This window comes from Python bivittatus, unplaced genomic scaffold (assembly GCF_059951505.1).
Source record: "Python bivittatus isolate LINGU-HERP-01145 unplaced genomic scaffold, Pbiv_v1 ctg000210_np1212, whole genome shotgun sequence".
NCBI classification, from domain to species: domain Eukaryota; kingdom Metazoa; phylum Chordata; class Lepidosauria; order Squamata; family Pythonidae; genus Python; species Python bivittatus.
Genome location: NW_028277053.1, coordinates 6,696,487 through 6,722,896, shown reverse-complemented (window position 1 = coordinate 6,722,896; position 26,410 = coordinate 6,696,487). Strand labels below are relative to the sequence as shown.

Genomic DNA, 26,410 nt, shown 5'->3' with positions numbered 1-26,410 from the left:
GAAAGCATGATGAATTGTTTCTGTTTCTAAGTACATTCTGCCAGGGAGTTGCCAAGAGTCCCTTGTAAAACTATGGATCATGGCTACTTTGAACCTCTGCAACGGGGCAGACGCATATTTTGGTCTGCTCAGGCACCTAATGGATCAGGATCATTTCCAGGGATCGTGTGAGGTTTTCCTCAACCTTCTGGTGAAAATTCTGTCTGGTGCCTGGTTGACTCATGGAACGTGGAAACAGCCAGAGCATTTGATACAACTGCCCCAGTGTGGCCTCTCTCCAGTTGCTGGTCCCAATTAATTCCCTGGTTTACTAAGGAGCTGATGGAAATAACAAGGCTGAAAAGATGCCTGGAGGGACCTGGCTTTAAACCAGAAGTTGATATATCCAACCACTACTAATTGTTCAAGCTGAAGTCTACAGAGTGCATTAAGAGTGGCAAAATAACAATTATTCTCCATAATTATTGCATCCATGGACTCCCAACTGGCAGCCCTATTTTGTGTAACCTGGACCCTTCTGGGGAAGGATGGGCAAACCACAGCTGGATGAAGTTGTGGGTTTCTTAGTGGATAAGGTTGCTTCAATGCCAATTGGACAGAGTCTACAGGGTTGAGTGGGACAATCTTATGGAATTATCTAGCATTTTTTTGAGCTTGTAGAGTCTGAGGAAATGGACAAAGTCCTCTGGGTTTGCACACTATACCTGCAGGCTTGACCCATGCCCCTTCTGACTCCTCTGGGTGGCTGGTCAAGGTGTGTGCAGTTGGATCCAGGATCCATTAATGCTTCTTTGAGGGAAAGCATGATGCCACTTGTCTTAAAGAAGGAAGTCATGCACCCTCTCCTGAAGTCCTACCTTGGACATAAAGCTGTTCTTGACAAATTTCAATCAGTCTCCAACATCCCCATTGTGGAAATGCAGAGAAGGTGGTGGCAGTTCAATTTCAGAGGATCCTGGAAGAAATGGGCTATCTGGAGTCTTTCCAGTCAGGTTTCAGGCCGAGTCAAAGCCCAGAAATAGCACTGGTTGTTCTGTTAGATTACTTTTGTCAAGGCCTGGGTGGTGGGAATGCCTTGGTCCTCTTAGTCCTCCCAGCAGTATTTGATACCATCAGATGGTATCATTCTGGACCTCTTGTGGAGTTGGGGGTAACATTCTGTGGTTCTACTCCTATCTTAGTGGGCAGGTCCACTTGGTGGTGCTAGTGAAGAAGCAATCAAGCCTTTTGGAACTCCATTATGCAGTTCCCCAGGGCTCAATATTCTCCTCTACGTAGATATTATTTAATGTCTATATGCAGCTATTGGGAGATGTTGTCTGCTGGTTTGGATGAGCTGTCAGCTATATGCCAAGGACACCCAATTATACATCCCTACCCAGGCTGAGATGGAGATGCCATGGAAATCCTGAAGTGGTGCCTGGAGGCAGCCAAGATCTGGATAGGATGAAGCATGCTCAAACTAAAATCTGGCAAGAAAGAACTGCGTGTTGCCAATTAACATCAGGATATTCCTTGAACATCACTCCTGGCAGTTATTCTTGACAATGTAGTGCTTCCCCAAGGGAGTTGGTGCACCTTCTGGGCTCCTTTTGGACTCATAGCTCCCTGCTGAAACAGCAGGTGGAAGCCATAGCTTAGCTTCCACTGCTATACCAATTATGCAACTAAGTTCAGCCCTTCAAGGTAGTCCAGACAAGAAGCACGAGCCATGAGTACTAACACTATCTTTATTGTAAGGCTACAGTAGTGGAATTTTGCAAGTCTGAAAGCACTTCTCCCCCCCCCCCTTTACTTTTACTTTCCAGAAAACTAGGGAGAGCCCCTTCTGACATGCTTCCCATGCCCCTTTTCCTTCTGTGGGTGAGATACCTTTTGCCTGACAGTTGTAGGCTATGGCTCTTCTTCCTGTCTCCCAAGGTCATTCCCAAAGACCATTACAACTCCCTCAGGATATACCAATCCTGAAGTTGCTTCACTGGCTGCTGACTGACTTTTGGGTTCAATTCAAAGTACTAGTCATTATTCTGAAGGCCCTTCACTGCACTGTCCCAACTATGTCAGGCAATGCCAATGGCTGGTACAAACACCTAGAGAGGGTTCCCTCACTCTGTGAAGTTCATGGGGCATCAGCCAGACAACATGCTTTTTCAGTGGGGCTCCTACCCTTTGGAATATCTTACCCACAAACAAGGATCTCTCCCCCCTTGTATTTTGGAGGCCAATTAAAAGCACATTATTCCATCAGGCATTCAGCCCCTAATTTGTCCCGGTGCCTCTTCTAAGTTTAATTTTTGTTTGGACTTATTATAATTTTAATTATAATATGTATATCAATTGTGTTTTTCACTACCCAAAGCCCTAGTTGACTGGGGTGGGAAATAAATAGTATGAGTTGCAACTGAAATAGGGTGTTTTGTTTTGTTCTGGTTCTCCATTCCCCCCACTTGGGGCCTTCAAGTCGGTATTGTCTCCTGGTGACTGCCTGGACTAGTCCTTACAGTTTTCTTGGCAAGGTTTCAGAAGTGGTTTGCTGTTGCCTGCCTCCTACTGCTGAGAGGGTGTGACTGGCCCAAGATCACCCAGCTGGTCTCATACCTAAGGCAGGACTAGAACACATGGTCTCCCAGTTTCTAGCCCAGTGCCTTAACCAGTACACCAAAATGACATAGTGGTACCCCCAAAAAGTTCACCAGTCACCCATTCCAGTCTCTGTTTGAAAATATCCCTTGTGAAATAACTACATCTGTTCCATCTTTAGGAAGCAACAATCACAATGCCTGCAAAGCAGTACAAATGCTGCCAATCCCTAAAACAGGAAGTTATCAGTTCTAATACCACAGTTCTTCTTCACAGCATATGTCCATTTTGTCACTCAAATCCTTCTACCCTCTTTTTTAGATATGCCATGTTCTGAGGATACCTTGGTTCCTCTGTCTTATTATGCAGGAAAACTGAGTGCCAGAGCTGAAAAAGGAAGCAGACCATTGCTACAGATTTGGCATGAATGTTCCAGGGTGACTATAAGGAAGGGACACGAGAGTATCCAGCCCGCTGCCTTAGAAAAGGCAGGAGAAACAGAGCAGCCTCGTAGCCTTCACTCACTTTAGCAGGATTGTCTTTGCATCCATCTCAGCGTTCTCATCTCCAGGAACATCAAACTTGTTTGTCAGTGTGAGAGAAACCTCTGTTTTGGCGAGCATCTCCTTACTGGGATCATTCATATTGCCACACCCTTCTCCTGTAAGAAAAAGGTGCATTTTGTTTCTTTACATTCCTTTAATGATTGATTAAGTACTGAACACTGAGAAACAGCAAAATGTAAAGGTTATCTTTAAGATGGCTAAAATACAACCTATATTTAAAACAATTCCCTACAAAGCAAATACCAAAGGCCTTCCTCTTCATTTAGGAAGCTTTTAATCAATCCAGTGAAGAAATAGATACTGTTTAAAATCCATTATACTACATTGTTAGAAATATAACCATGCAGTTATAAGAACAAAAAAAAAAGTCTTCAAAAGCAACAAAAAATCTACTGGGCCTGATATTAAAAATCTAAATAAAAATCTTCAGCAGTTTTCTGAAGGACAAGTCTCAAGGAGCCTAAATTCCAGCGTGAGAGAGCCAGAGCACCATTTAGTTTTTCATTTTCATTCAATACTGTCCAGAATTCATTCAATATCTGAAGTGGAAAAGTAAGATGATTATCTACTTCCTCAAGACAGTCAAGGAGAAGCCATGAGATCGCCCACACGAGCTCCTCGTGAGGAAGCCTGTGGGGTCTGGAGGGACTCTGCAGGTGACCTGCAAGTAGAGGTCCACAGCCGCAGAAGAAGACACCATGCTCAAAGCTTCACGCAAAGCCTGTTTAAAGGACCCTGGGTCTGCCCAATTCACCTTCTAAAGCATGTTTTAATGGAGCAAATTTAAAGCATTGAAGAGACCTTCAGAGCAGCAGAGCACCTAAAGCCACCTGGGTGAGTGTACCTTCAATCCGGGAAAATCAGAGTAAAAAGGAAGGAACCAGCCTCTTTTATTTTTTACTCTCCTTTCATGGACTACACATTTGAAATAAAGAAAAATGGTTATTACCGAAGGGAGTGAAAGTTATAGAAGGGAAGAGAGGATTGTTGGACCACTTCAGAAGAATATATTTGTTCATGATAGATAACTTCATAGAAAAGGATGCTATTTCGTTGGCCAGCAAGACTATTATATGTGCATAAAATGGAGATATACTGAAGATATATCAATGGAAGATAATAACAAGTACTGTTATTTTGCAGCATACTGAACCTTTTATGGACTTTTTGCTGAAAATGGAAAGAGCTAAAATGATGATTTTTAGACTGGACAATTGAAAAAGTGTTGAATACGAGGACAAAGGGATTATTGTTACATTTAAGAGGGAGGAGGGATAATAATTTTGATTGTAACTGCTGTAATGAAGATTGGAAGCAACTTCTTTATTATTTTTTCTTTTCCTTCAAAGTATTGTTTTCTGCACTTTTTCTTTTTTTCTTTTTCTTTTATATATTTCTTCTTTTTCTTTTATTCGAATTATTTTAAAAAAGAAATCTCTGCTGTAATGTACTTTGAGGACATACTGGGTTTAATTGGGAAATAGTTCAGTTGTTGGAATTCTTGTTACTGTACCCATCGCTTCTCAATAAATCTCACTAAAGCATCATGCATGTCAGAATCATGCTTGAAAAGATGATGAATTTAATTTTAGGCAGATATCAAAGAGCCTGATGGTTTTTTACTCAGTGTTTTTTTCTCCTTTTTTATTTTTTACTCTTTTCTTTCTTGTCCTTCAGGCTTATTGGTGTCTTTTAAAAACTTTTTTATTGATTTGTGGTAAACCACTCTGTGTTGAAATTATATATATAAAGACGCTCTTTGCAACAGGATATACTGCCCGGCCATTGGCAGAGCTTAAAGACTTGAACACTGGTATGCCCACAGCACTATGAATCAATATGCAAGACTTATATATATATGGCATTACTGTTTAGTTTGTTTATGGCTGCTGTTTTCGACATCCAAAGTTCAACAATTATGGAAGTGTATCATTATTATTATATATTTATTTAAATTTATTGGCCGCCCAACTCCAGTGGACTTTGGGCAGCGTACAAAACTAGGGAAAACATAAAAACAGCTTAAAACATTGAATCACGCAGACAGCCCAGACTAAAACAATCTAACGGATGGCAAAAAAAACCCAAAACAGGGGCCACGGAACAAATCTTAAACATCAGCCCCAGGCCTGGGACCAAAGCCAGGTTTTCAAGGTTTTCCAGAACCCAGGAGAGAGGACGCTGTCCTCAGCTTTGGGGGGAAGTGGTTCCAGAGGGTGGGGGCTGCAACAGAGAAGGCAGGCTTCCTAAGTCTCACAAGATGGCATTGCCTAAGGGAGGGGACCTGGAGCGCACCCACTCTGCTGGAACATACTGGGCAGCAGAAAAGCTGGAGATAAGCGGGTAAGTGGCCTCTCAGATCTCCAGGCCCTATGCCATAAAAGACTGGAAAAGCTCACCAATCAGAGATTCAATGGTAGAAACTTCTCCCAGGTCATCCAGAAGCTCATGTATAGGATCATTGTGCTCTGGGGCAATCGCATCCTGATGATCCAGGAGCAGCTGATTTGGGGACAAGAGAGAAAGCTGTTTTGCATGGTTTCCAACCCTTTTGGGAAAAAAGACACTCTTTGCAACAGGATATACTGCCCGGCCATTGGCAGAGCTTAAAGACTTGAACACTGGTACGCACACAGCACTACGAATCAATATGCAAGACTTACTGTATGTGTATTGATGATTTCTCCAATGGAAATATAAATCACTGGTTTTGTGAGTGTCACTAAGTCAGAATATTCATCAACGTTGAACTTCTCTTGCAGTTCTGGGACCTCACAAGCAGCCTGGAAAAAGCGCCTTTAAAGGAAGAAAAGTCAGTCCAATCCTGTCCTGCACCACCCTATTGTGGATCAACAGAGGCCTTCGTGAGCAGTATCTTATCTTATACTAGGAGGGACGTACTAAAAGAACTATGACTCTTTTATTTGCAGTGCTTCCTGTACAGTGTGTGACCATTTAAAGGACCTGTTCTGTCATCAGACAAAGCATTGGAAGAGTTAACACTTCATGCCACGAGAGCTGTTGCACGGAGCCATGTCTTCTCCATGCACGCTAGGGGTGCTCAGCTGCTGGGAGAATCTATCCAAACTACCTTCTTTGTTGGCCAGGGGCTGAGGGAAACAGGTTGCTCTACTGTCCTTGTAATTCAAGGATCAAATATGTTTCACCTGAAGTTGGGCAGCCTTGCTAATCTGATAAGCAAATTTGATACACAGTTATTTTTCTTATTCTTATTTTGTTGTAATTCAGTTTTAGGGTGGAGCTCTTTGGCTAATTTTTAATGGACAGCTTCCTTTGACTACAACTTGGCTTTCTTTTCTTTCTGCCGTGAAGAATGCTGGCTGAGCTTCCACTTTAAATACAGGAAACTTAAAGAAGGGGCTGAGATGCCTGTTCATCCCAGGACTTCAGGGAGCTGCTGACCAAACAAGCTGCTCTCAGCTAGCCTGGCCTACTTAGAACAGAGTGCCACGTGTTCTTGACCCACCAATACGAACCTTAGTAGCATTTAAGTAAGTGCCAACGTATTTTAGTCTTTTAAATGCTTGCGAATCACATAAAGCTCATAAAGTTACAAGCAAGAGTTGTAACTGCCAGGGATCATTTATGCTCAGATTTTGTGTTCCCAAATTAGTTCAACTGGCCTTGAAAATGGTTCACTTCAAAGTGTGGTTGGGCCTCTGGGGCATTTCTTTTGATGTGTCCTGATGTCCTGAATTATCAGGCGGTCCCTGAACTACAGTGCCCTGAGGTTCCAAGTATGCTTTTGAGGAGCCTCTGATTCCACAATCACAAAATCAGTGGAGATAGCACCAGCGTATATTCCCTCTTCACTCAGCCTTTACTTTCTGGTTTGTGGCAGCAAAGCAGACACAAGTTGTCATTACAGCCAGAATTCCCTCCAAGCCAGGATCAAATTCTGCTTTGAAAAGAGACCTCCCAGTTGGCAAGCAGAGTAAACAGCCAGGATCCTAGGACTTATTTCACGAGTACAAATCCAAAATGCAGTTTCTGTGTCAACACGTTCAGCCTTAACCATGGGAGGCTGGTTGCGCTGCATGCTAAAATCCACAAAGAATGTGGGGAGTGTGCACATTTATTTATTTAAATGATTTTTATGACAGCCCAGCTAATAACCCTGGGCAGCTAACAACAAACAGGCCACAATAAATGTATAAAAAATAAAAACCAGAACCCCACACAATCAAACTACCAACATGCTCCCACCAAGGTGCATCTATTTATACACATCTCATTCAGTAAGTGCTGTGACTGATGTTAGCAAAATACTAGACAGTTTCTGGAATAAAGCAGTCCAGAAGATTTCATAAACAAAAGCAGCTTTTAGGCCTCTTATTTTTTTCCAATGGTATCAAGTTCATGTTTCTTTTACTAAGAGCCAGGTACTTCGAAACCTGTAAAACAACAGACAACTGAGGATCCCTCCTCCATCACCGATTTTAAAATCTTATTGAAATCTTCCTAGGCATTCAAACTACTAGTTTAATATTACTGCTTGCCTGGGTTTCATGCAACAAGGGACATAAACCTAATAAATAAAGCCGTAAAGGGGGGAAAAAGTCCTGTGTTCTCTCAAATTGAACATTTCCCAGTTGTAGCAAAATATTTAGAAAACTGGGAAATAGTGAAAAACATGTAGCAATGTTCATATTGCACCATTGCACATTATTCTCTTCTAAATTAAATGCTGTAAAGTATTCTAATAAAATATTTTAACAAAATGCATTTCCCAAACAATTGAAGATTTTGTTTTAGTCCTGCTGATAATCAAAGCTGCATTTCATATACTAAGAACAGCTTGGTGGTGTTTGAGAACAGGTGGCTTGGGGGAATGGATAGGAAATGGAGATTCTCCTGCTTTCTGTCAGTAATGAACATTTTACTACAATCCTTAGGGCATTCCCAGAACATAATCTATTTTCAATATACATCCTCCACCCTACTACCCACCTACTGCTTAGAATTCCCTACCTGAATTTCTGATAGGACTGAGACAGGAACTCATTAATGAGGCCAAGATGTGCATTGTCCCCCATGAACATCTTATTGGATGCTGCATGTTGTAACATTTTTGCAATGGAACCAAGGTTTCGCCGTTGGTCTGTAGTCAACTGTCCTCCAGCTGACAAATCAATTATATCAAAGGCATCCGGTGCCACAATGGCTGGGTTCATGTAGCGATAGTACAGAAGATTGCCTACAATCTGGAAACAGAGAGAAGATACCAAGTAGGTTCTCTGTGGCCTCTGGATCTTCCAGAATAGCCTTTCCTATTTCTGTTTCCCATACCAATTTGCTTAATTGCACAGATATGCAAGGGGAAACACCAGATCTTAGAAGAAAAAGAAAACTGCAAACATTTGTGGCAGAAAGTCAACTGCTGCTTTTCTTAAAGGTAATTAGATACAACTTGGGAAATCTTTTTCTCAGATGCAGAAAAAGCAAGAAAAGCAGGAACTACATGGTCACATTGCAACTGAAATTGAGCTCCACTTTGTTGCTGAATAATTTAAATACTCTTTAGCCTTCATACATTGGATGCTCAGTGACCAACACCAGAGAGAGTTGACAGGTGCACCCATGTATTTTTCCTGATGTATTCCACTATGTATTATTCCTAAGGTTAGCTAGAAGTGAGGTAACTGTATAGAGCTCCCTAGAAAGGTTTTAGAGGCATGTAGAAAATTTAATTTCCTGAACAAATACATCTCAAAATGTGTCAGGATTAAATCAGGAGTGCAGCTGTCTTCTTTGTTCTGGCTTTTACAACTTTTTTTTTTTTAATCCCTTTATCTTTTGAGACAGAGGCAGCCAGAGCAGAAAGCCCTAATTTCCCAGGGCACTGAATTTGAATACTGCTGCTCCCAGGGCAGTTTCTCTTCTCATCTTCAGACTTTGGATAGCAACAATCAAAGATGGAATAGCTGAGCGAAAGGAAATAAGCCTTTTTCCATGCTCTTGTGATGCCCAGTACCTTCTCCAGTAACATAGTTATCCACAGGGAGGACAGAAATGAGGACATGCCTGCAGATCTCAGAAGGAGAAAGGCATCATGGAAGCACAGCCACTTTCAAATCAGAGCTGTGAGAGATATGAAGAGGATTCACAAGGGGATCGCTTTGGCTCTTCTAGCACAGCACAGCATTGTTTACCACACTAAATCTCAGCTGCTGATGTAATAAATTTGTCACTAGAAAACTACTCCATGGGGAGATCTCCTTCTGACCTAAATGTACTCTCAAAAAAAGTTAATTCACCTGCAGAGAAAGCCTAGATTCGATGCCTCAGTGTGGGAAAGCACAGAGCTAGAAAAGAGAAGAAAACAGCATTCAGTCTTTCATAGGAAGAGGCACAAGATTTTCTGTCTTTCAAGAGAAACTGCCAGGTACGGTGCATTGCACAATCCCACCGAGCCGTGAAGACAGAGGAGCTCCTTGCTCCAGGGAAGTGAAAGGTCACCCCAGTGGATTTCCTTTCCTGTAAACAGAGAGCATTTGGGGAGCAAGGTGCCACCCACTGGGTGTTTTAAAAGCTGCCAAATGCCATGTCTAGAAACGCTTCTTACCTGACACTCTCTCTCTCTTAAGAAAAGAAGGAAGAGCTGGCATAAGCTTTGGCTGACAGCCTATTCAGAGGAGAAGCCCAGCAGGAAGAGGCAGGCGGAAGCAGAAGCTGTGGAACACCCCCCCCCCCCCCGTCAGAACAATGTGCCCCCCCCTCGCCCCTCTGATTTGGCTCCTCACCTTCAGAAGTTCATCCTCACTGGCATCTGGAAACTTTTCATGCAGCGAATCCTTTAAGACTTTGGCAATGAAACGCATCCCATAACTGTAGAAGGAATAAAGACAGTGAGGGGCAGAAGATTAAGGAGATAAAACCCAGAAAACTTTGCCATAGGAGCAGCTTATGGAACTCACGGGATTTTTTCCAAGGAACTGATGATAGCCAGCAAGAATTTGTCTGTTACAGTTCGCATGTTTTTGATGGAGGCGTCCAGGCGTGTCTTTACTTCTTCATGGGTCAGTGCTTGCTCTGGTGTAACATCATATGGCAGTTTACTGTCCAAAACAAAAACACAAAACAAACCCAAGCCATAGACCAACGAATTTTGAGGGCTGATCCTGCTGCTGTGCCCTTGACCACTCTCTTTCACCTCCTTTTCTCTGGTCTGGTGCTGCTCTTCTGTGCCTCCAGAAATGGCAAAGGGCTGGAGCTGGGTTTTCAGCAAGCAGCCCGTGCTATGGGCTGCAGCAAGGCATTAGAGCCCCCATCGCTTTTCCCTGAAGCTCACCCTCATTTGCTGCCCAAACTAAGCTAAAACTGAACATTTCAGGCAGAGAGATGAGAAAGACAGCAGTTGACAAATGAAATATGTCAACAGTAATATCAATTTAAAGCTGATTTAACTTTTTAACATAATAGAGAATTTAAGAAACATTTTTAAATTCATCTGTCAGATGTAAGATTTTAACATAATAGACAACTTAAGAAACATTTTTAAATTCATCTGTTATTCTTTTAGACCGTAACTTTCTGGCCTTTTCCAATACCTCACCTTATGCGGGGGGGGGGGGGGGGGAGACAAAAGGATTGCACTATTTTAATATCCAGCATTCAGCTGATTCACAAAAGTCTGTTTTCAATTTTAAGGAAATAAATATGAGTCAGGGATGACTAAATTATCTGAATTTGTCCTGCCCTGCCTGCTAAGGCTTTCTTTTTCCTGAAAGGCCTCTTGGAAACCATTTTTTGGCCATGCAAGAGACAGAATATTTATTTTTATTATTCATGATAATTAATTTACAAAATGTTAATGGAGAGCTTGGGAAATTCAATGGAAGAATACTACATTTATACCAAATATTATACTTACTTTATCTATCTGGTAGCCTATATATTATCCAGTCCTGATTGCTAAAATGAACAGTTCATATTCTTAAAATTGCTGAAAATGTAATCAGGTTGAATAATTCTTTTATGCCTGATTGCACTGTTGTAAAGTTCAACAATTTTGGAAAATGATTCATACTGAAATGAAACAAATCTTAAAAGCTGAATTCCCATTTTAATCTGCAATGTTTTTACTAAACTTCCCTAAACCATATATTCCCACAAAATACAGCTTCATACATGCTAACTGCTGCAAGCTTTTCTCCTTCTATGGAAGAATGGTTAACTAAGTTGCAGGAGTATACTTCAATGTCTAGAATAACTATATATCTTAAAATAAATTTGATAGAGAATTTACTTCAAATTGGGAACCATTCCTAGATTTTATAGGCCTTCTTAAATTAGAATAGTAGGGACAGATTTTATTGTTCTATGACTCATGCTGACCATGGTTCCTGATCTTTATTCTCTGCTTAGAGCTCAGTAGCAACTTTCATGCTTTTAAAATAATCTATTCAGTTCTGTATAATCAACTATTGATATATTGGGAAACTGTAATTTCTATGATATTTGTAAATCCCTTGTTTATCTATTTGTATCCTATCCTTTTATCCCGTTTTTTGTTTGTTTCTCTGCCTTTCCTGTTTTTATATTTTCTCTAAAATATAAAAAGGAGAAAAACATGCCACCGTATTTTTCAACATAAAATATGCAACCAATGAATCTGCCCACCATTAACAAATTAATGCCCTGGTCACCTCCCAGTTGGATTACTGCAATGCGCTCTACATGGAGTTACCCTTGAAGAGTATGTGGAAGCTACAGCTGGCGCAGAATGCAGCGGCACGGACAGTTCTGAATGCCCCTAGGGGGCCCATATAACACTGCTGTTACGTGAGCTGCACTGGTTGCCAGTTTGCTTCTGGGTCCAGTTCAAGGTGTGGGTTATCACCTTTAAAGCCCTTCATGGCACAGGACCAGGTTATCTGAGGAGCCGTCTCACCCCTGTTATATCAGCCTGCCCCACTCGGTCCGGCAGAAGGGGCATGTTGCGGACCCCACCAGTCAAGGAATTTCGACTGGTGGGATCTAGGAAGAGGGGCTTTTCTGCTGTGGCCCCTGCTCTGTGGAACAACCTACTTCCCAAGGTGTGGTGTGCTCCCACTCTCATGGCCTTCCGGAAGAGCATGAAATCCTGGCCATGCCAGATGGCCTGGGGGCCACATGGGGGCTCACACCAGTGGAAGTGGCTTGTGGGGTAATTGATGTCATCTTGAATGTTTTTTAGTTTTATGTATAGAGCTTGTTTCTGTAGTTTGACTTTTTAATTAATCAATTAATTAATTTTAATTAATGAATGGGGGTATTTATTTTTTTTAACTGTTTGTGGCTTTTACTTTTATTGTGAGCCACCCAGAGTCACCCACTGGGGGAGATGGGAGGCATATAAATTTAATAAACAAACAAAGCCCCACTGGAGTTCTGGCTCTCTCCAGACTTGCAAACCTTCCAGTCTGGCACCTCAAACATAGCTAATACAAGAACCACTGAGAATGAACAGCTCCGCACCTGGCCTCCCCAGTCTGTGATTCCATTTGGTTGACCCACGACTTGTATATATCCACTGGATCAGTTTTGATATTGAGGGATTTGTCCTCCATGATCTCCTTGACAACTGGTGCCAGGATCTGTCTCAAGGCATTTTGTCCACGAGCACCACGGTTGAAGCTCACCACCATCTTTATTACTGTGGGGTTTCCCGTCACAATCTCATGTAGTTGATCCACCTTTGATCTAGAAAAGGGTAAGAGAATCTTTGTTGTATTCAAAGGCCCTCTAATGTAATTCTCAAAGATGTGAGGATGGTGCCAACCTCCTCCCTTATTTGTTCTCGTGATCTGCCTGAGGAACTTTTGGGGAAGCATCAGCCGTAGCAGTTTAGATCAAACTTGTCTTAATATTTTAATATTTTAACATCTACCCTTGGATTATATTTATTTTTTATTTATTTAGGATTATTTTATACTGTAATTTTAATTGTATACCACTTTGTAAACCGCCCAGTCATTTTTTAACAAGGGCAGTGACGAATTTGATATATAAATAAATAAATGAAATAAAAATATTGCTGATTACAGTGTTAAGTCCTCTCTATTTTGCTAACAGATCCATTGTTTGTTTACATACCAGCTGATATGGTCTAATCAAGGGGATTTTGAATAATCTACTGGGACTCATTTTACCTTTGATCCAAACTATTGTACCCTAAATAATTACAACTCACTCCATCTGGATATTGTGCTGCCTTTTAATGTTGGTACTCGAAGGAGATGGACTGAGGAGCCCGTTTAAACTGGCTTTCCTTGTGGAGACTGGGGAGAGGTTTTCTGAAATATCATTAGACAATAGATTCTACACATTTTATACAGAACTCCCTTTTTTAAATGTTGGGATATACAAAAAATTTTGGTGCAGCTTGCTGCTATCACCTGCTCAGCAAGCTAAACATCCCTGCTTGGATGGGAGATCATCAAAAAACCTCAGGGGTGTAAGCTAGAGTGGGGAGGCAGCAAAAGTGTATCACTTTCCTACTGTTACCTTGAAAATAAAATAGAAATGTTGTCCATGTAGCCATCAGGAGTTAAGCCTGACTCAATAGAGTCTCTACCTTTTAATTATAGCTTCTACACCAAAGAAGACTCCTTGGAAAACCAGGGTGCTCTGCACATGATGAATTTGGGGTCCTATTAGAATATAATTTTCTGGGGGAACTCCTGCTCTTCTGAAGCAGATGTCTGCTCAACATCTTCACACTAGAAACAAGTCTATGCTCAGAGATAATTCTCACATCAATTTAGTTATTCAGAGAGAGTAATTGCTAACTGCAAGAATTCCATAATCAGGATTTATCCATCTGTAGAGTTTAAAAGAGTAAAACAGAAAATGCTTTATACCTGGTTAAACTATTTGTTCTCCAAGGTCTTGAGCTAAGAATACCTTTTTTACCATCTGCTACCTCATCCTTTAGCTGGAAGTCCTAGAGATTGATCTGAGGATGCCCACATGCAAGACTTAAGCAACAAGCAATGTAAGCTACTGAGTGCTGCTAGACTGCAGCAGGGCATAAGTTTCCAGTTGGTAATTTAAGGATTATGAGAGATGCTAAGTACAGAAGCTCACCTCCAGAATCTAGTCACTCAACAGGGTCCATACCAGGGGCTCAGAAAAAAAAATAACATAAATTGACTGAAAATTAAAGGAGAAGAACACATAAACTCAACTTACAATTACAGAATGAAGCAAAATATTCTAACATTGGACATGCTGAAGGATATTTTTGAAAAATGGACCCAGAAGTTAACGTTAATGGTGTCAACAGAGACATCTGCCTCTACGGAGAGACTGTGCCTAAAAGATGTTATGGAAGAGGAGCAAGTTTTACCTGACAAGATCGAGACTGAGTTGAAAGTAGATTTTACAAATAACAGGCTACAAGAATGACATGGAAGAAGATGTTACACTGGACATACAAAAGAAACCAGCTGTTTTAATAATTAAAAGGGATATACAACAATAAAGAAAGAAAGTGACCTGGATAATTTTCCTATATTGGATTTGCAAGAGAGGCTTCTTAAAGTTTTGAAGATTCTTGTGAGGACAAAGAAAAAAATGAAAAGAAATCAAGTTTTAAATGGACTAAAGATTAAGGTTGTTAGAAGTAAAAGGAAGGAATATAATGTTGGTTTATTTGATCAAGGTTAAAACAGATATGTTGTTATTTCTGGTAACCCTTAATGGACTTTTGTTGACACCAGGACTGAAATGACATTTTATGGATGTGTTTATAAAGAGATGGGATACAAGAAGAGATAATTTGTTGTATTTTAAGAGGAGTTGATAAGCTACTAACATTGCTTATATGTGTGATGAAGGTGGAAAGTCACACACACACACACACACACACACACACATATATATTCATTCTTTACTATATATTTATGTTTTTCTTTTCTTTTTCTTTTTTCCTTTTTTTCTTTTCTACACCCACTCTTTCTTTTTATTCTATCTTTTTTAGTTTGTATTAGTTTTTACTGTTGTAATTATAATCTTTAATACAATTACTATAAGAAATGTTCAAAGTCATCAGGAGTGGCCAGAACAATAAGCCACAGTGGTTTTATGGGTCACAATTCCCAGATTTTTTTGCTGACTGACAGTGCTGATCAAATATCACCTGATTTACTTTTGCACTTTAGCATGAGAGCTGAATTTCAGGTTTTCATTCTTATGCCCTGCAAGAATTCTACTGCAAGATCTCTCCTGGCATGTGTACTTGCTTTCCTACATTGTTCTAATCATACAAGAAGGCAATAGGCTGAAAAGTCAAGGGCCATTCAGAGGTCCAGATGCTTTTCCTAGCAGTTGCATGATTTTTTTTAATTGAAGAAAATTAGTCTTGGTGATGGGCTGAGCGAAGCGGAGAAGTCCTTTCTTCTTCTGCTTTCAAAGTCTTTAGAACTCCCATTCCTTATGAACTTGTCCAACTAAGATGGCTTCCTAAATCTCTATACAATTGCCCTGTCATTTTCTGAGATTTCATAACCACTCTGAAGCACGGGGCCACCCATACACCCTGAAGACTGCCCCAGCTGCCTTTCACAGAAAAACTGAAATTCACAAATAAGGCCCAAGTGGACAGCCTGCATAAACACAGATCCCACTATCCCTTCCATTTGATCCTGTACAATTCCTGATTATCTAAAACCTACAACACCTACAAAATGCTGCTTGAGCTCAACAGTTACCCAAGAGCTTAATGCTTCTAGACAACTGTGGAGCAATGCACACATATACACACTGTTCTAAAAAGGTCTAAGAGGAGTGCTATCATCACACTTTAGGAAAAGTTATGCTCAAGAGATGTGGAGGAGTGATGGTAGTCTCCAAGAGCCAATAAATGCACTGACTGGGGACCAGCACAACAAGCAGAGAAAAGTTAGCCCTTGTTAGCATGGCAACTCTACTTTCTGCTCAAAAACCTAGCCCACAGGAATTACTGCATCAAAGTGAGTCAGCGTGCAGTTACAGCTGCTCCCAAATAGCCCTCCATTCTGAGTCCTGGAATATAAGCTGAGGCCTTTGTATTAAGCTTTCTTTCTGAGCGTAATCCAGTTCTGGAGACAATATCAATACTATGTGAACTTTTATGACCAACTATCTTGAACCCTACTCTAGAATGATCACTCGGACTCCAAGTTTGTAGTCTGGCTTTGATTTTTCTTGTGCCTTCTTCATGAAATTCAGATTCTCTGGCTTCTGCGACTCCTGGATTGCCTCTAGACCACATTCAGTATTGTTATAAATGCTGACGATGTGAGAGTGAACCCACTAAAATACATCTGCTTCAAGTCTGCTGAGCCCAGTGGCTCAGTCAGGGAAAAATGGTATTTCTTTAAACATCTGGTTATCGCTGAGTATTTCATGCCAGAAGTAGAAATAGAATTAGTGCTAAACTAAAAGCCTCAAATCCACCTACTTGATCTCCTCCTGCAGTGCAGTCTTAAAGAGGCGCAGCAGTAGATATTCTTCTCTTTGATTGGATGCATAGTTGTAGAGTGTGAAAATCACAGAGTCCATGAACTTTGTAGATTTATTCTGTGGCATTTGGAAAATCAGTTTAGCCAAGTATGTTGGGTTTGTCTGCAGCAACACAGAAAGAACGTTATGGAGGAGACATATTGGGACTGAAGTGGCTAAATGAACTCAAAATGGCACTCCTCTCTTACCTGCAGCAAATAGAAGAGATGCTGATAAGCTTCTAACTTTTCTCTCTTCTCTTTGCTCAGAGCCTTCAAGCCTCCCCTTTGTTTGTTTAGCATCATCATGTCAGATAATTGTTCCTTGTTCTTTTTAGTGAGCTTCTTACTGTGAGACACAACTTCCTGTAGAAGAACAGAGGATGGAACAATTCAAGACCTGACTGCTCTTGTGTCTGTTAGAACGGACAAAATCCCAATTACAGACTTCTTGGACAGTGCAATACACAAATTACATTAGGAGCTGTGGTCTCCCTGTCTCATGTCCAATTGTTTTTGGAGAACAAGCTAAAAAGATTTCCACACAAAGAATCTTGGACATAGACGCACAGAAAGATATAGCCACCTTTAGTAAGGTTGGCTCACTGAAATGGATGAGCTGTTATAAACGCCCCTTCCAAATTGCCAAGTACTTAAACACAGAAATGCCCAAATATCTTAGGGTGGTATTTACTCGAGCAAGATTTGAGCAGTTGGACACAATGGTTAAATATGGAAGACTTAACCAAATCCCTTATAATGAACATACTCGTATTTGCGGAGCTCCAGAGATAGAAGACATAACACATATATTATTTGAATGTCAACTGTATAAAAAAGAGAGGGATCAGTATCTTGGGCCACACAGTAGACGAATGATCTATTGGGATCCTTATATTAAAACAACATATTTAATGTGTAGTCAGAATTCAAAATTACATATAATACGGCCCTTTATTTGAACAAAACAGTACAGCTGAGATCTGCATATGTGGATCTGATCAGAGTAAATTATAGGGATGATACAGAAATATGATTTGCATCTTTTTTCTTTCTTTTTTAATTTTAATTTGTTTCTCTTATCCTATTTTTAATATATGGTCTTAATAACATCTTATGTTTTATACTCTGTATCCTGATATGGCCTAATGACTAACCAATAATGATAATAAACTAAAATAAACTAAAAACCTGACTGCTCTTTGGGGCTCGGATGTTGCCTAATTTTGGAGAGTTAGCTGGCAGCAAGTAACCTAACTTCCTATGGCTGTCATGCTCAACATGCAAAATTCCTCCAATAACTTAGGAAACTGAGAAATTGGGAATATAGATCTGAGAAGGTAGGAAAGACAATTCTAGTCTTATGCATTTCAAGACATTTTTTCTAAAATGTACTAATTGTCAACAAATAATTTCAACATCTGTTTTGCATAGTTACACTTGAGTAAAAATTGGCAATATTACAAGTCCTTCCAACCACTCTCTGAGATTATGTATAGAGTACCTGCAGTGTAATTTTATTTTTCACCAGCAATCCAATTTTGATATCCATGAGGTTGAGGTCATTCTCCAGTTGCTGATTGGAGCGAATCAATGTCACAACCTCCTCACGCAACTTCATCAAGTCTAGTTCCTCTTGAAAATCTTGATCACTTTGATCCAGCAAGTGAACAAACTTTCGGACAACAGCCATGGGGGGTTCTTCAGCACTTACTGCAGAAGAAGAAAAAAACGCCAAGGAAGAGTGAAAAACTGTCCATCTTATATTTTGTTGGTGGAAAAGGCAAACCTTTTATTGAAAATAGAAAATATCTTGTTTCTATAGACCAAGAGGCACCACATACCAGGTCATGGATTGGGGACTGCCCTCAAACACAAAACCCTACAACTTCATTCTCATTCTCTTCGCACTATGTACTTCCTGTTCATGTCCCTACGCTCATAATCATAATGGAAAGATGGATGGATGGATGGATGGATGGATGGATGGATGGAAGGAAGGAAGGAAGGAAGGAAGGAAGGAAGGAAGGAAGGAAGGAAGGAAGGAAGGAAGTTCTTCCTAACCTTTAGAACAATTTAATGGTGGATCCAGTGACTCAGAGAGATAATAGGTTCTCCTTCACCTCGAGCAAAGACTAGACATTCATCTGCCTGGAATGTTTCACTTTGGGTTTCTGCATGAGCAGGAGCTTGGCCTCCCTCAATTCCAGTATTCTGCAACATCCCAGCTTTAACTGTCAGATTCAGCCGGCACGGCCCGGCATGGCGAAGGCACCACTCAGCTTCGCCTAAGTCAATTTCACCGCCCAGGCTCGAGCAGAGGAAAAGGGGAAGTGAAACCGCAAGCTGATTACAGACAGGTGGCTCAAACCGCAAGAGGATACTTTGTATCAGCCCGGCTTCCCTTGAACGCTGCAGACAGAGGGGAGCGCAGCAGGTCGGAAGGGAAGCAATCAACAAGCGATCGAGAACTCCGGCTTTGCGCACAAACAGGGAAGCCCAACAAAGGCAACAACAGCACAACCCATAGACTGCAATCAGAAAGAGAAAAGCACCGGACTGAATCTGCCACTGAATCTGCCATTTGGGCGAGGGGGGATTACTGCGGCTAATCTGTAACTAAGCAACGGGTAAAGCGCGGGAACGGGGAAGCTATAAAATACCATGTAAGCTATGCCAAGCCAACCCTGGCTTTGTCTGTACTTACTTACATTACGCTTGAGTAAACTGCTTTGCTGAACACACGTGTTATGAGAGTTTCTCTGAGACAAACGGGGTAAACCTTTCATTAACAACACATACCTCACTGCACACAGGGCCACGCAGGGAAAAGGTCTTGTTTCCTCTTTCCCAGTGATTTTGCTCCAGATCACCAAGTACTAGCCTCCGCATACAACACGAGGGAATGCCACATTTTCAATTACAGAACCATAGTTTTAAGGGGGGATCCTGGATGTGATTCTAGAGGTACTTTCTGTAGTACTTACTTAGAGTTTTGTAATCATCACGAGCTTTATTGGCACGGATAAAAGCCTGGATTTTCACAATGTCATTGATCTAGGCAGAAAACAAGGGCAGACGTTTACCATCCTAGTTCGTCCTAATTCTAATGCACCAGTGAATTCGCGTAGGCAAAATGACTCTTACATGATCCCGGAAGAATTGTAGCCGATCTCTGTACCGTTTCCGGGCCTGACACATCCTAGTCATTGCTTGAATCTATGAAAAAAAAATCATTAACATCAGGAAGAAGAAGGATCCCAAAGTGCAGCAGTTATGGAACGATTTGTCACATAACAGAATACCAGAATTGGAAAGGACCACGGAGTCTAACCCGCTGCCAGATTTGGGGGACTTCTGCTCCCAGTGGATCTGTGGCAGAACCAAAGCTAGAAGACCAAACATAAAATTATGCCATTGTGCCTCAATACTACCTTTATTAAATATCTGACTGTTTCCCCCCGGGAAATACCTGTTGGCTAACTAAAATGTGTTAAATCCATACTCAAATACACCCTCAGGGATGATCTTAGAAGACCAAATTAAATTGTAGTATGTCTGCTCACTCTGCTTTTGCAAGTAATTATAAATATTTAATTTATGACTGCAACTAATCCTAAACATGTAATCAATTATGGACATACATATGGATTCGCAAAGTTCATACAAGATGCTAAACCTGCTTTAACTGACCACAAATATGTTTGTTTTCTATGCCCAAACAAAAAACATGCAGTGGCTTAAGATGAGCGACTGATCCCCGCAAGACTGGGTCTCCTTAAACAATGATTCACAGATTTATTTATTTATAATTTCAATGTCTGAAGGCTCCTCACTTACCAATGACTTGCAAACATAAGCCAATTTTTGCCCAAAAACCTCTTTTAGCCTCAACTTTTAAAAAGAACAAACATTTGAGGAATATGATAGGAAATACATTTCTCAGAGAAATGGTTGATTTAATTTAGCTAGTAAAGCAATTTTCTTAGCTTCATATTCTAAAGAGATATTAGGTGGGACCCAAAAATTAATATTTAAAAATGAAGGCATGCAGGACTGGTATGGCTTGGAAAATTTAGTTTATAGAAACTTATTTTTGTGTTGCATTCTGGAATAACAAACTGCAAATTTAGCATGCACTGTATATTTCATTTTTCTTACCTTATATTAGTATGCATTTTTTCTGTTTCTTCGAATTTAACATTTTTTTTTCCTTACCAAATTTTATATATCCACTCCTTGTTTAGCAACTGAGTTCCATCCAGTGACCAGGTTAAGCGAAATGATCACTAAGTGAACATGTGACTGAGAGAGAGAGCCTGCGAAGGTCACTGGTTGCTGTCATCTCACCCAGATAAAGTTATCTCGTGTAGCTACACCAGTGTTACTCTGGCGTATGCTGTTGTCAGGTGCACAAAATTTGGTTGTAAATGCACACATTGATCAGAAAATGATTTTTTAATTACTGTTTATTACTACTGTATTTGCAAATGATAACTAAATGAGGTAGTCACTAAATGAGGAGTGGTTGTGGAAGGGAGGGAGGGAGGGGCTTGCTAAACTGGGAAGGGGGAGGCAGCTACAGCTCCATTTTCTAACATGTCCTTCTATAGTTGCGTACCTCAGCTACCTTAATACAAGCAAGGCAAGCACTGAGAACATTTCTTTTCTCCTCCCATTTCCTTGCAAAAGCTTTCAGGATCTATCAACCTGCCTCCAATGACAGCAGTAGGATATGACCTCCTTCGTCTGCTATAAAGCACAGAAGGGAGTTCAGCAGAAGAGATAAATACTGTGGCGGCTAATAAGATAGGGATAAGTCAGATCGGAATGAGTCTGAAGCCCCAAACATAGCTAACACAGGAGAGGGAAAGTTGCAGCTACTTCTTAGCTGTCATCAGAGAAGGCACTCTGAAGCCTCAACACCTGGGATTACATGAAGAGATCGAGACATTTTGTTGCACAGCTTGGCCAGAAAGAGTTACCTTCACTGCTTCTTCTGTGTGAGTCTGCAGATACTTCAAACGATCTTGATATGCCTTCCGCTGCTTGTAGCCACGCCACTGAGACTAAAAGAAAATGAACTGTTAGGGTTCCCTGGATGATCTAGCATGAATCCCTCCCACATCAGTGATCTGCCAAATTAATCCACAATTTGTGTCCTCAAACTAACTCAGCTGAGTGTTCATCCTCTCATCTCATCTGCTGTCCTTATTAATGGTCAGGCCAGCCCAAGACAAGGCTAATGAGCTATCCTGGCTCTGCCCAAGACACAGAGAAGAAATACTATTAAAAAGAATATAATTCAAGACTTCTGGGTGGGGAAAAAGGGTATCTGATGTGCCTCCAATGCTGAACAATGCTGAAGTGGAGACAATGCTGAAGTGGAGACTGGTGACCAGGCAGTGAACCCAAATCTACGGAGCTTCTCCGGCTAAAGGAGAAGGCAAGGGATCGCGACGCATGCTCCAGAAGGCTGCTCCTTGCAAGGAAACCCACAGTAGGGAACCTGTGGGCAAGTCATGGGTACAGCACTAAGAGCCAGAGGAGAAATATCAAGCTCTCAGCCTGCATTAAGGACACTGGGCTTGACCTAAACTCTACTTTCTAAAGCACATTTGGATATAATACTTTGACAGCTACAGAGATCTTCCAAATAGCAGAGTAACTAGACCACCTGATGAGTGCCACTTCAACCCAGAAATAATTAAAGAGAAAAGTAAATAATCATAAAGTTTTAAAATTAATTGAAGGCAAGCTTACTAAGAGTTTGAACTATAAAAATTAAAATGGAAGAAGGAACCAGTTAAATTTAAAATGGCTTACCCCACAGTAGTTTGGATTTAATTACCTAAACAATACATACCTCCATGGGAAAGAGGAATGTTTAATTTTCCTAAGAGGACTGACTGGTTGAGTTTTTTAAACAGAGAGATAAGGGACAACTGAGAAAGAACATGTGACTATAGAACTACGGAGTGCTGAATTGGACTAAAGGACTAAGAGGAAAGGGGGAAAAAAAGATTAATTTTGATGCTTTATCCCTTCGGATTACAAATTTAAAGACAGGAAAGCAGCAAAAGAAGGGAGAAGGGGATCATTAATAGAGTAGATAAGGATTACACCAGAGATTTCACAAAGGATGTTTGAAGAGCTGGGAAAGAATGTTATCACTTCAGTGAAAGCCTCAGTTAGTGAATCTGTTGAGAGAGACTTGATGATACATGAATGGAGAATGGAAGAGAGATTTGCAACTTTGGAAGAAAAGATGAACAAAAATTTGAAGAAACTGTAAAACAAATCTCTGGAGAAGTTAAACAAATTAAGGAAAAAGTAGAAATTTTAGACACCAGACAGAAACATTAAGCTGAGAGATGGAAAAAGACTTAGATAATGTGGTGTTACTGGACCTAAGAGAAAAGGAATTTCCTTTGAGTCAGAGCAGTTCCAGAACAACCTGGTAAAAATATCAGAGACAGTGGTTTAAGCTTTATCAACATTTTTTTTGTTTTTTAATATATAATTTTATTAAAAATTTTAAGAAAGATAATAGAAACTAACAGAGTGAAAGAAAAAAGAGAAAAGAAATCAAATAAAGAGGTAAAAGTGTAAAAAAAGTTAAAAGTTAAAAGAAAATAGCAAAGAAAGAAAAAAGATACAAAGTTAGCAGCTTCCAATCTTCTTTACAGCAGTTATAAGTACAATTATAAATTTACCTCTTGCTCTATAACTTTTTTTTTGCGATAAACTATTCTGTCTAACCATCAAAACCATCAATTGTAAGTTCATATTTTTCTGCTTCATGCAAAAAGTCTATAAGGAGTTTCCAGCTAGCAATAAATGTAGATATTGTCTTTTCTCTGACCATTCATTAGTTCCTTCAGTGCCCTAGGATGCAATTCATTTGGTCCTGGAGATTGAAACTCCAAGTAAAGTGGTAATTCCCTCATCATGTTTCCATCTATCTTAATCTCTGGCCTACAACAGAGTAAACGTGAAGAACAAAAACCAAAAGAAAGACATAAAACTAATAGAAATCTCCCCAATGGCCATCAGAAACATTCAATCCTGGTTAAAAGCATGATGGAATATTGGTTTAACAGCATTACGACATGCCAGGTGGGTGCTCAAACCTCTGAAGGCAAAGAATTCCAAAGTACATGGCATACATCAGACAAGTTCCGCTGCTTGGTCACTGTTTCCCTCATCCCATATAGATGGGGACTCTAACCAGGCCTTTTTGTAATATTGTTATTACAGGCAGATTCAATCTTGACAAGGCAGTGTTTGATGCAATCCAATGCTATGCTTTAGAGATCATCATCAGCACTCTGAATAACCGATGTGCAGTCTTTAGTGCTGGTCTTACTCTATAACATAACTGTTGCATTTTGGAGCAGCTGCAGCTTTTGGGTGGTCTCTCATCCAAAACCTGCCTCACGTTTGCTGTGTTACAGTAATCCAATTGAATGGTGATCAAAATGTTAAGTTATTGTCACCAAGGTATCCTGCTCCAGGGTAAGGGTTGTAACATGAAGTTAATCAACAACCTCGCTCCCCCACCTCACCCAGCTATGGCCTAAATATAAGTCCAGGACTCTTACATCACAAACCAACTCCTTTGGATGAGTGATACCACATCCAAAGTATCTACTGGGGCTGAAGTTCCTGGATTTTTACACTGAAAAGCAACTTGATATTTCTACAGATTGGTAAGTAACATGCTCTGTCTTTTCACTGTTACAATTACTATTTTGTCATCTTTGCTGAGCAGTTGTAATAGTGATTCTTCTCTCTTTTATTTTGAAGAACATACCCTTTTTGTTATTCTCAGCACCTTTTACAAATCTCAGGTCATTCTGAGCTTTGACATCCTTTCTACATCCCAGGCTACCTGAATGTTGTCTTAGTGGCCTGTTTTTCCATCTATGGAAAAACAAGAAAAAGAAATGGGGAATAGAAGAGGCAACATTGCTACACAAATGCTCAATATATATCTTACTCAGGCTCAATCCTACCAAAGCTGAGTGACTGTGGCTATTGAAACTGCCCAGATCTTGGAATTTTTCATCTTTACTCCTGGATGGGGTTGTACTTCCCCAGTCAGGAGTTATTGGACCCTAATTGGACTCACAGCTCCTGGTTGAAGAGCAGGTAGGAGCTGCAGTCAAAAGGGCCTTTGCACAACTCCATCAAGCATACCAGTTATACCCTTTCCTGAATAATCACCCACGCTCTCATCACCTCATAGCTCGACAACTACAATGTGCTGTACATGGGTTGCCCCTGAAAACCACACAGGTTTTAATTGATCCAGAATGTGGTGGCACAAGCAGCGATGTGCTTGCCATGGTATCCCCCACGCAACACCTCTGTTCTGTGAGCTGGACTGGTCCAATGTGCTTCTGGGTGGAATTCAAGGTGCTGTTCAAATCAAGGACATTTCACATGCCAAAGACTGCAGCGCTGGAGGGTTTTGTTCTGCCAAGGAGCCTGTTGCTCAGCTGGGAGAACTCCCCTTGTTAGTTTCACCACAACAGAATCTGCATATTTTCTTTATTTATATATGACATCTCAGCCCCCACTGTGGCTAGCCTGGAACCACCCAATATGCTCCAGCCAGATGCTATTAATAACCAATGAAAAAGGGAGAGGGAGGTTGTGTACATCTGCAGAGCATAGCCACATTCCAAACCTTGTGGCACATTTATCTCCTTAACGTTATTTCTTCCCTCTTTTCAGCTCATCTGATATGAATCTCCGTACCTGGATGCAGGTGATAGCAGGTACTTGTTTCTTTAAAAAATGCATCCTGGCCCTGAACTCCTGGCGAACAAGGTAGCCACGGCAGCGAGCCTGCAGTCTGGTGATCAGGTTCTCATTGGCCAACCAGAGCTGTTCTCGGTTGTATGCTGCTGTAACGGCTGAGATGGTGCTCTGGAGTTGCCAGGGAAGAAAACACAAAGCAGGTTCTTAACAGATGGAAATGCACCTTTTCTCACCAATAACGTATGGAATTGGATTTGGGGCTGAATTTGGGCAAGGGCTTGCTAATTACAAACTTAGGTATTAGCATCCACTCAACATCAGTTCTCAAAGTTGCTGAAAGATAGGCATGTGGAATTATCTATTTTGCCAATCAACACTATAGTGACATACCAATGAAAAAACGTTTTATACCAATTTCCACAATAAATTTAATATTTATGTTCTATTAGTATTCCCACTGCTTCATGTCAATTGTCCAGTTTAAGTTGTGCATCCATTTAATCATACAATCAGTTTCTTATTCATATTTCAGTAACAACTTATAAATAAGTCCCAGCAGATGTTCTGAATCTCATGTTATAAGGTTTTCAAATTCAATCAAATCTCTGAATTATATTACTTCAAATAAATAATATAATTCAAAATAAATGACAAAAACAACGTGGAACAATTCAAATATTACTTCAAATATTGGCACCAGTGAGGCATTTTTGACCATTCCAAGGAGAGAGTCTCAAAACATTTCATCTTTGTAAGGTTAAATCTTGCACCCTGTATGAAGTATCACTCCACTGATCTAATTTTTCTACATCCACCTTTGTGAACATAAATATTTAGTACTGAAGCAAGATGCAGTAAATCTGGACTTATTCTATATTTATCCCATACTTTTAGTATGGTGTTTATAATCAAGTAATCTCTTATAGACTGGACACTTCTGTTTATATATATATGACCAAAGATATTTACGCAATTCTAATGGCTCAAACATTAGAATAGTTGTGCATG

The 26,410-nt window shown here is 40.5% G+C and overlaps 1 protein-coding gene across 2 annotated transcripts in view; it reads right to left on the bottom strand.

Annotated features, from left to right (window-relative positions):
- IQGAP1 (IQ motif containing GTPase activating protein 1) overlaps nucleotides 1–26,410 on the bottom strand; it is a 94,201-nt gene that overhangs the window by 13,059 nt on the left and 54,732 nt on the right. For both annotated transcript variants that reach the window (XM_088139349.1, XM_088139348.1), the window contains exons 19-32: nucleotides 25,400–25,570; nucleotides 21,619–21,702; nucleotides 19,781–19,852; nucleotides 19,621–19,690; nucleotides 18,138–18,346; nucleotides 16,844–16,999; nucleotides 16,594–16,757; nucleotides 12,627–12,851; nucleotides 10,085–10,225; nucleotides 9,911–9,995; nucleotides 8,139–8,371; nucleotides 5,810–5,942; nucleotides 5,546–5,648; nucleotides 3,106–3,241 (exon numbers count right to left, since the gene is read on the bottom strand). In XM_088139349.1, coding sequence (XP_087995475.1) covers nucleotides 3,106–3,241; nucleotides 5,546–5,648; nucleotides 5,810–5,942; nucleotides 8,139–8,371; nucleotides 9,911–9,995; nucleotides 10,085–10,225; nucleotides 12,627–12,851; nucleotides 16,594–16,757; nucleotides 16,844–16,999; nucleotides 18,138–18,346; nucleotides 19,621–19,690; nucleotides 19,781–19,852; nucleotides 21,619–21,702; nucleotides 25,400–25,570 — 1,982 coding nt within the window. The remainder of the gene's footprint in view (nucleotides 1–3,105; nucleotides 3,242–5,545; nucleotides 5,649–5,809; nucleotides 5,943–8,138; nucleotides 8,372–9,910; nucleotides 9,996–10,084; nucleotides 10,226–12,626; nucleotides 12,852–16,593; nucleotides 16,758–16,843; nucleotides 17,000–18,137; nucleotides 18,347–19,620; nucleotides 19,691–19,780; nucleotides 19,853–21,618; nucleotides 21,703–25,399; nucleotides 25,571–26,410) is intronic.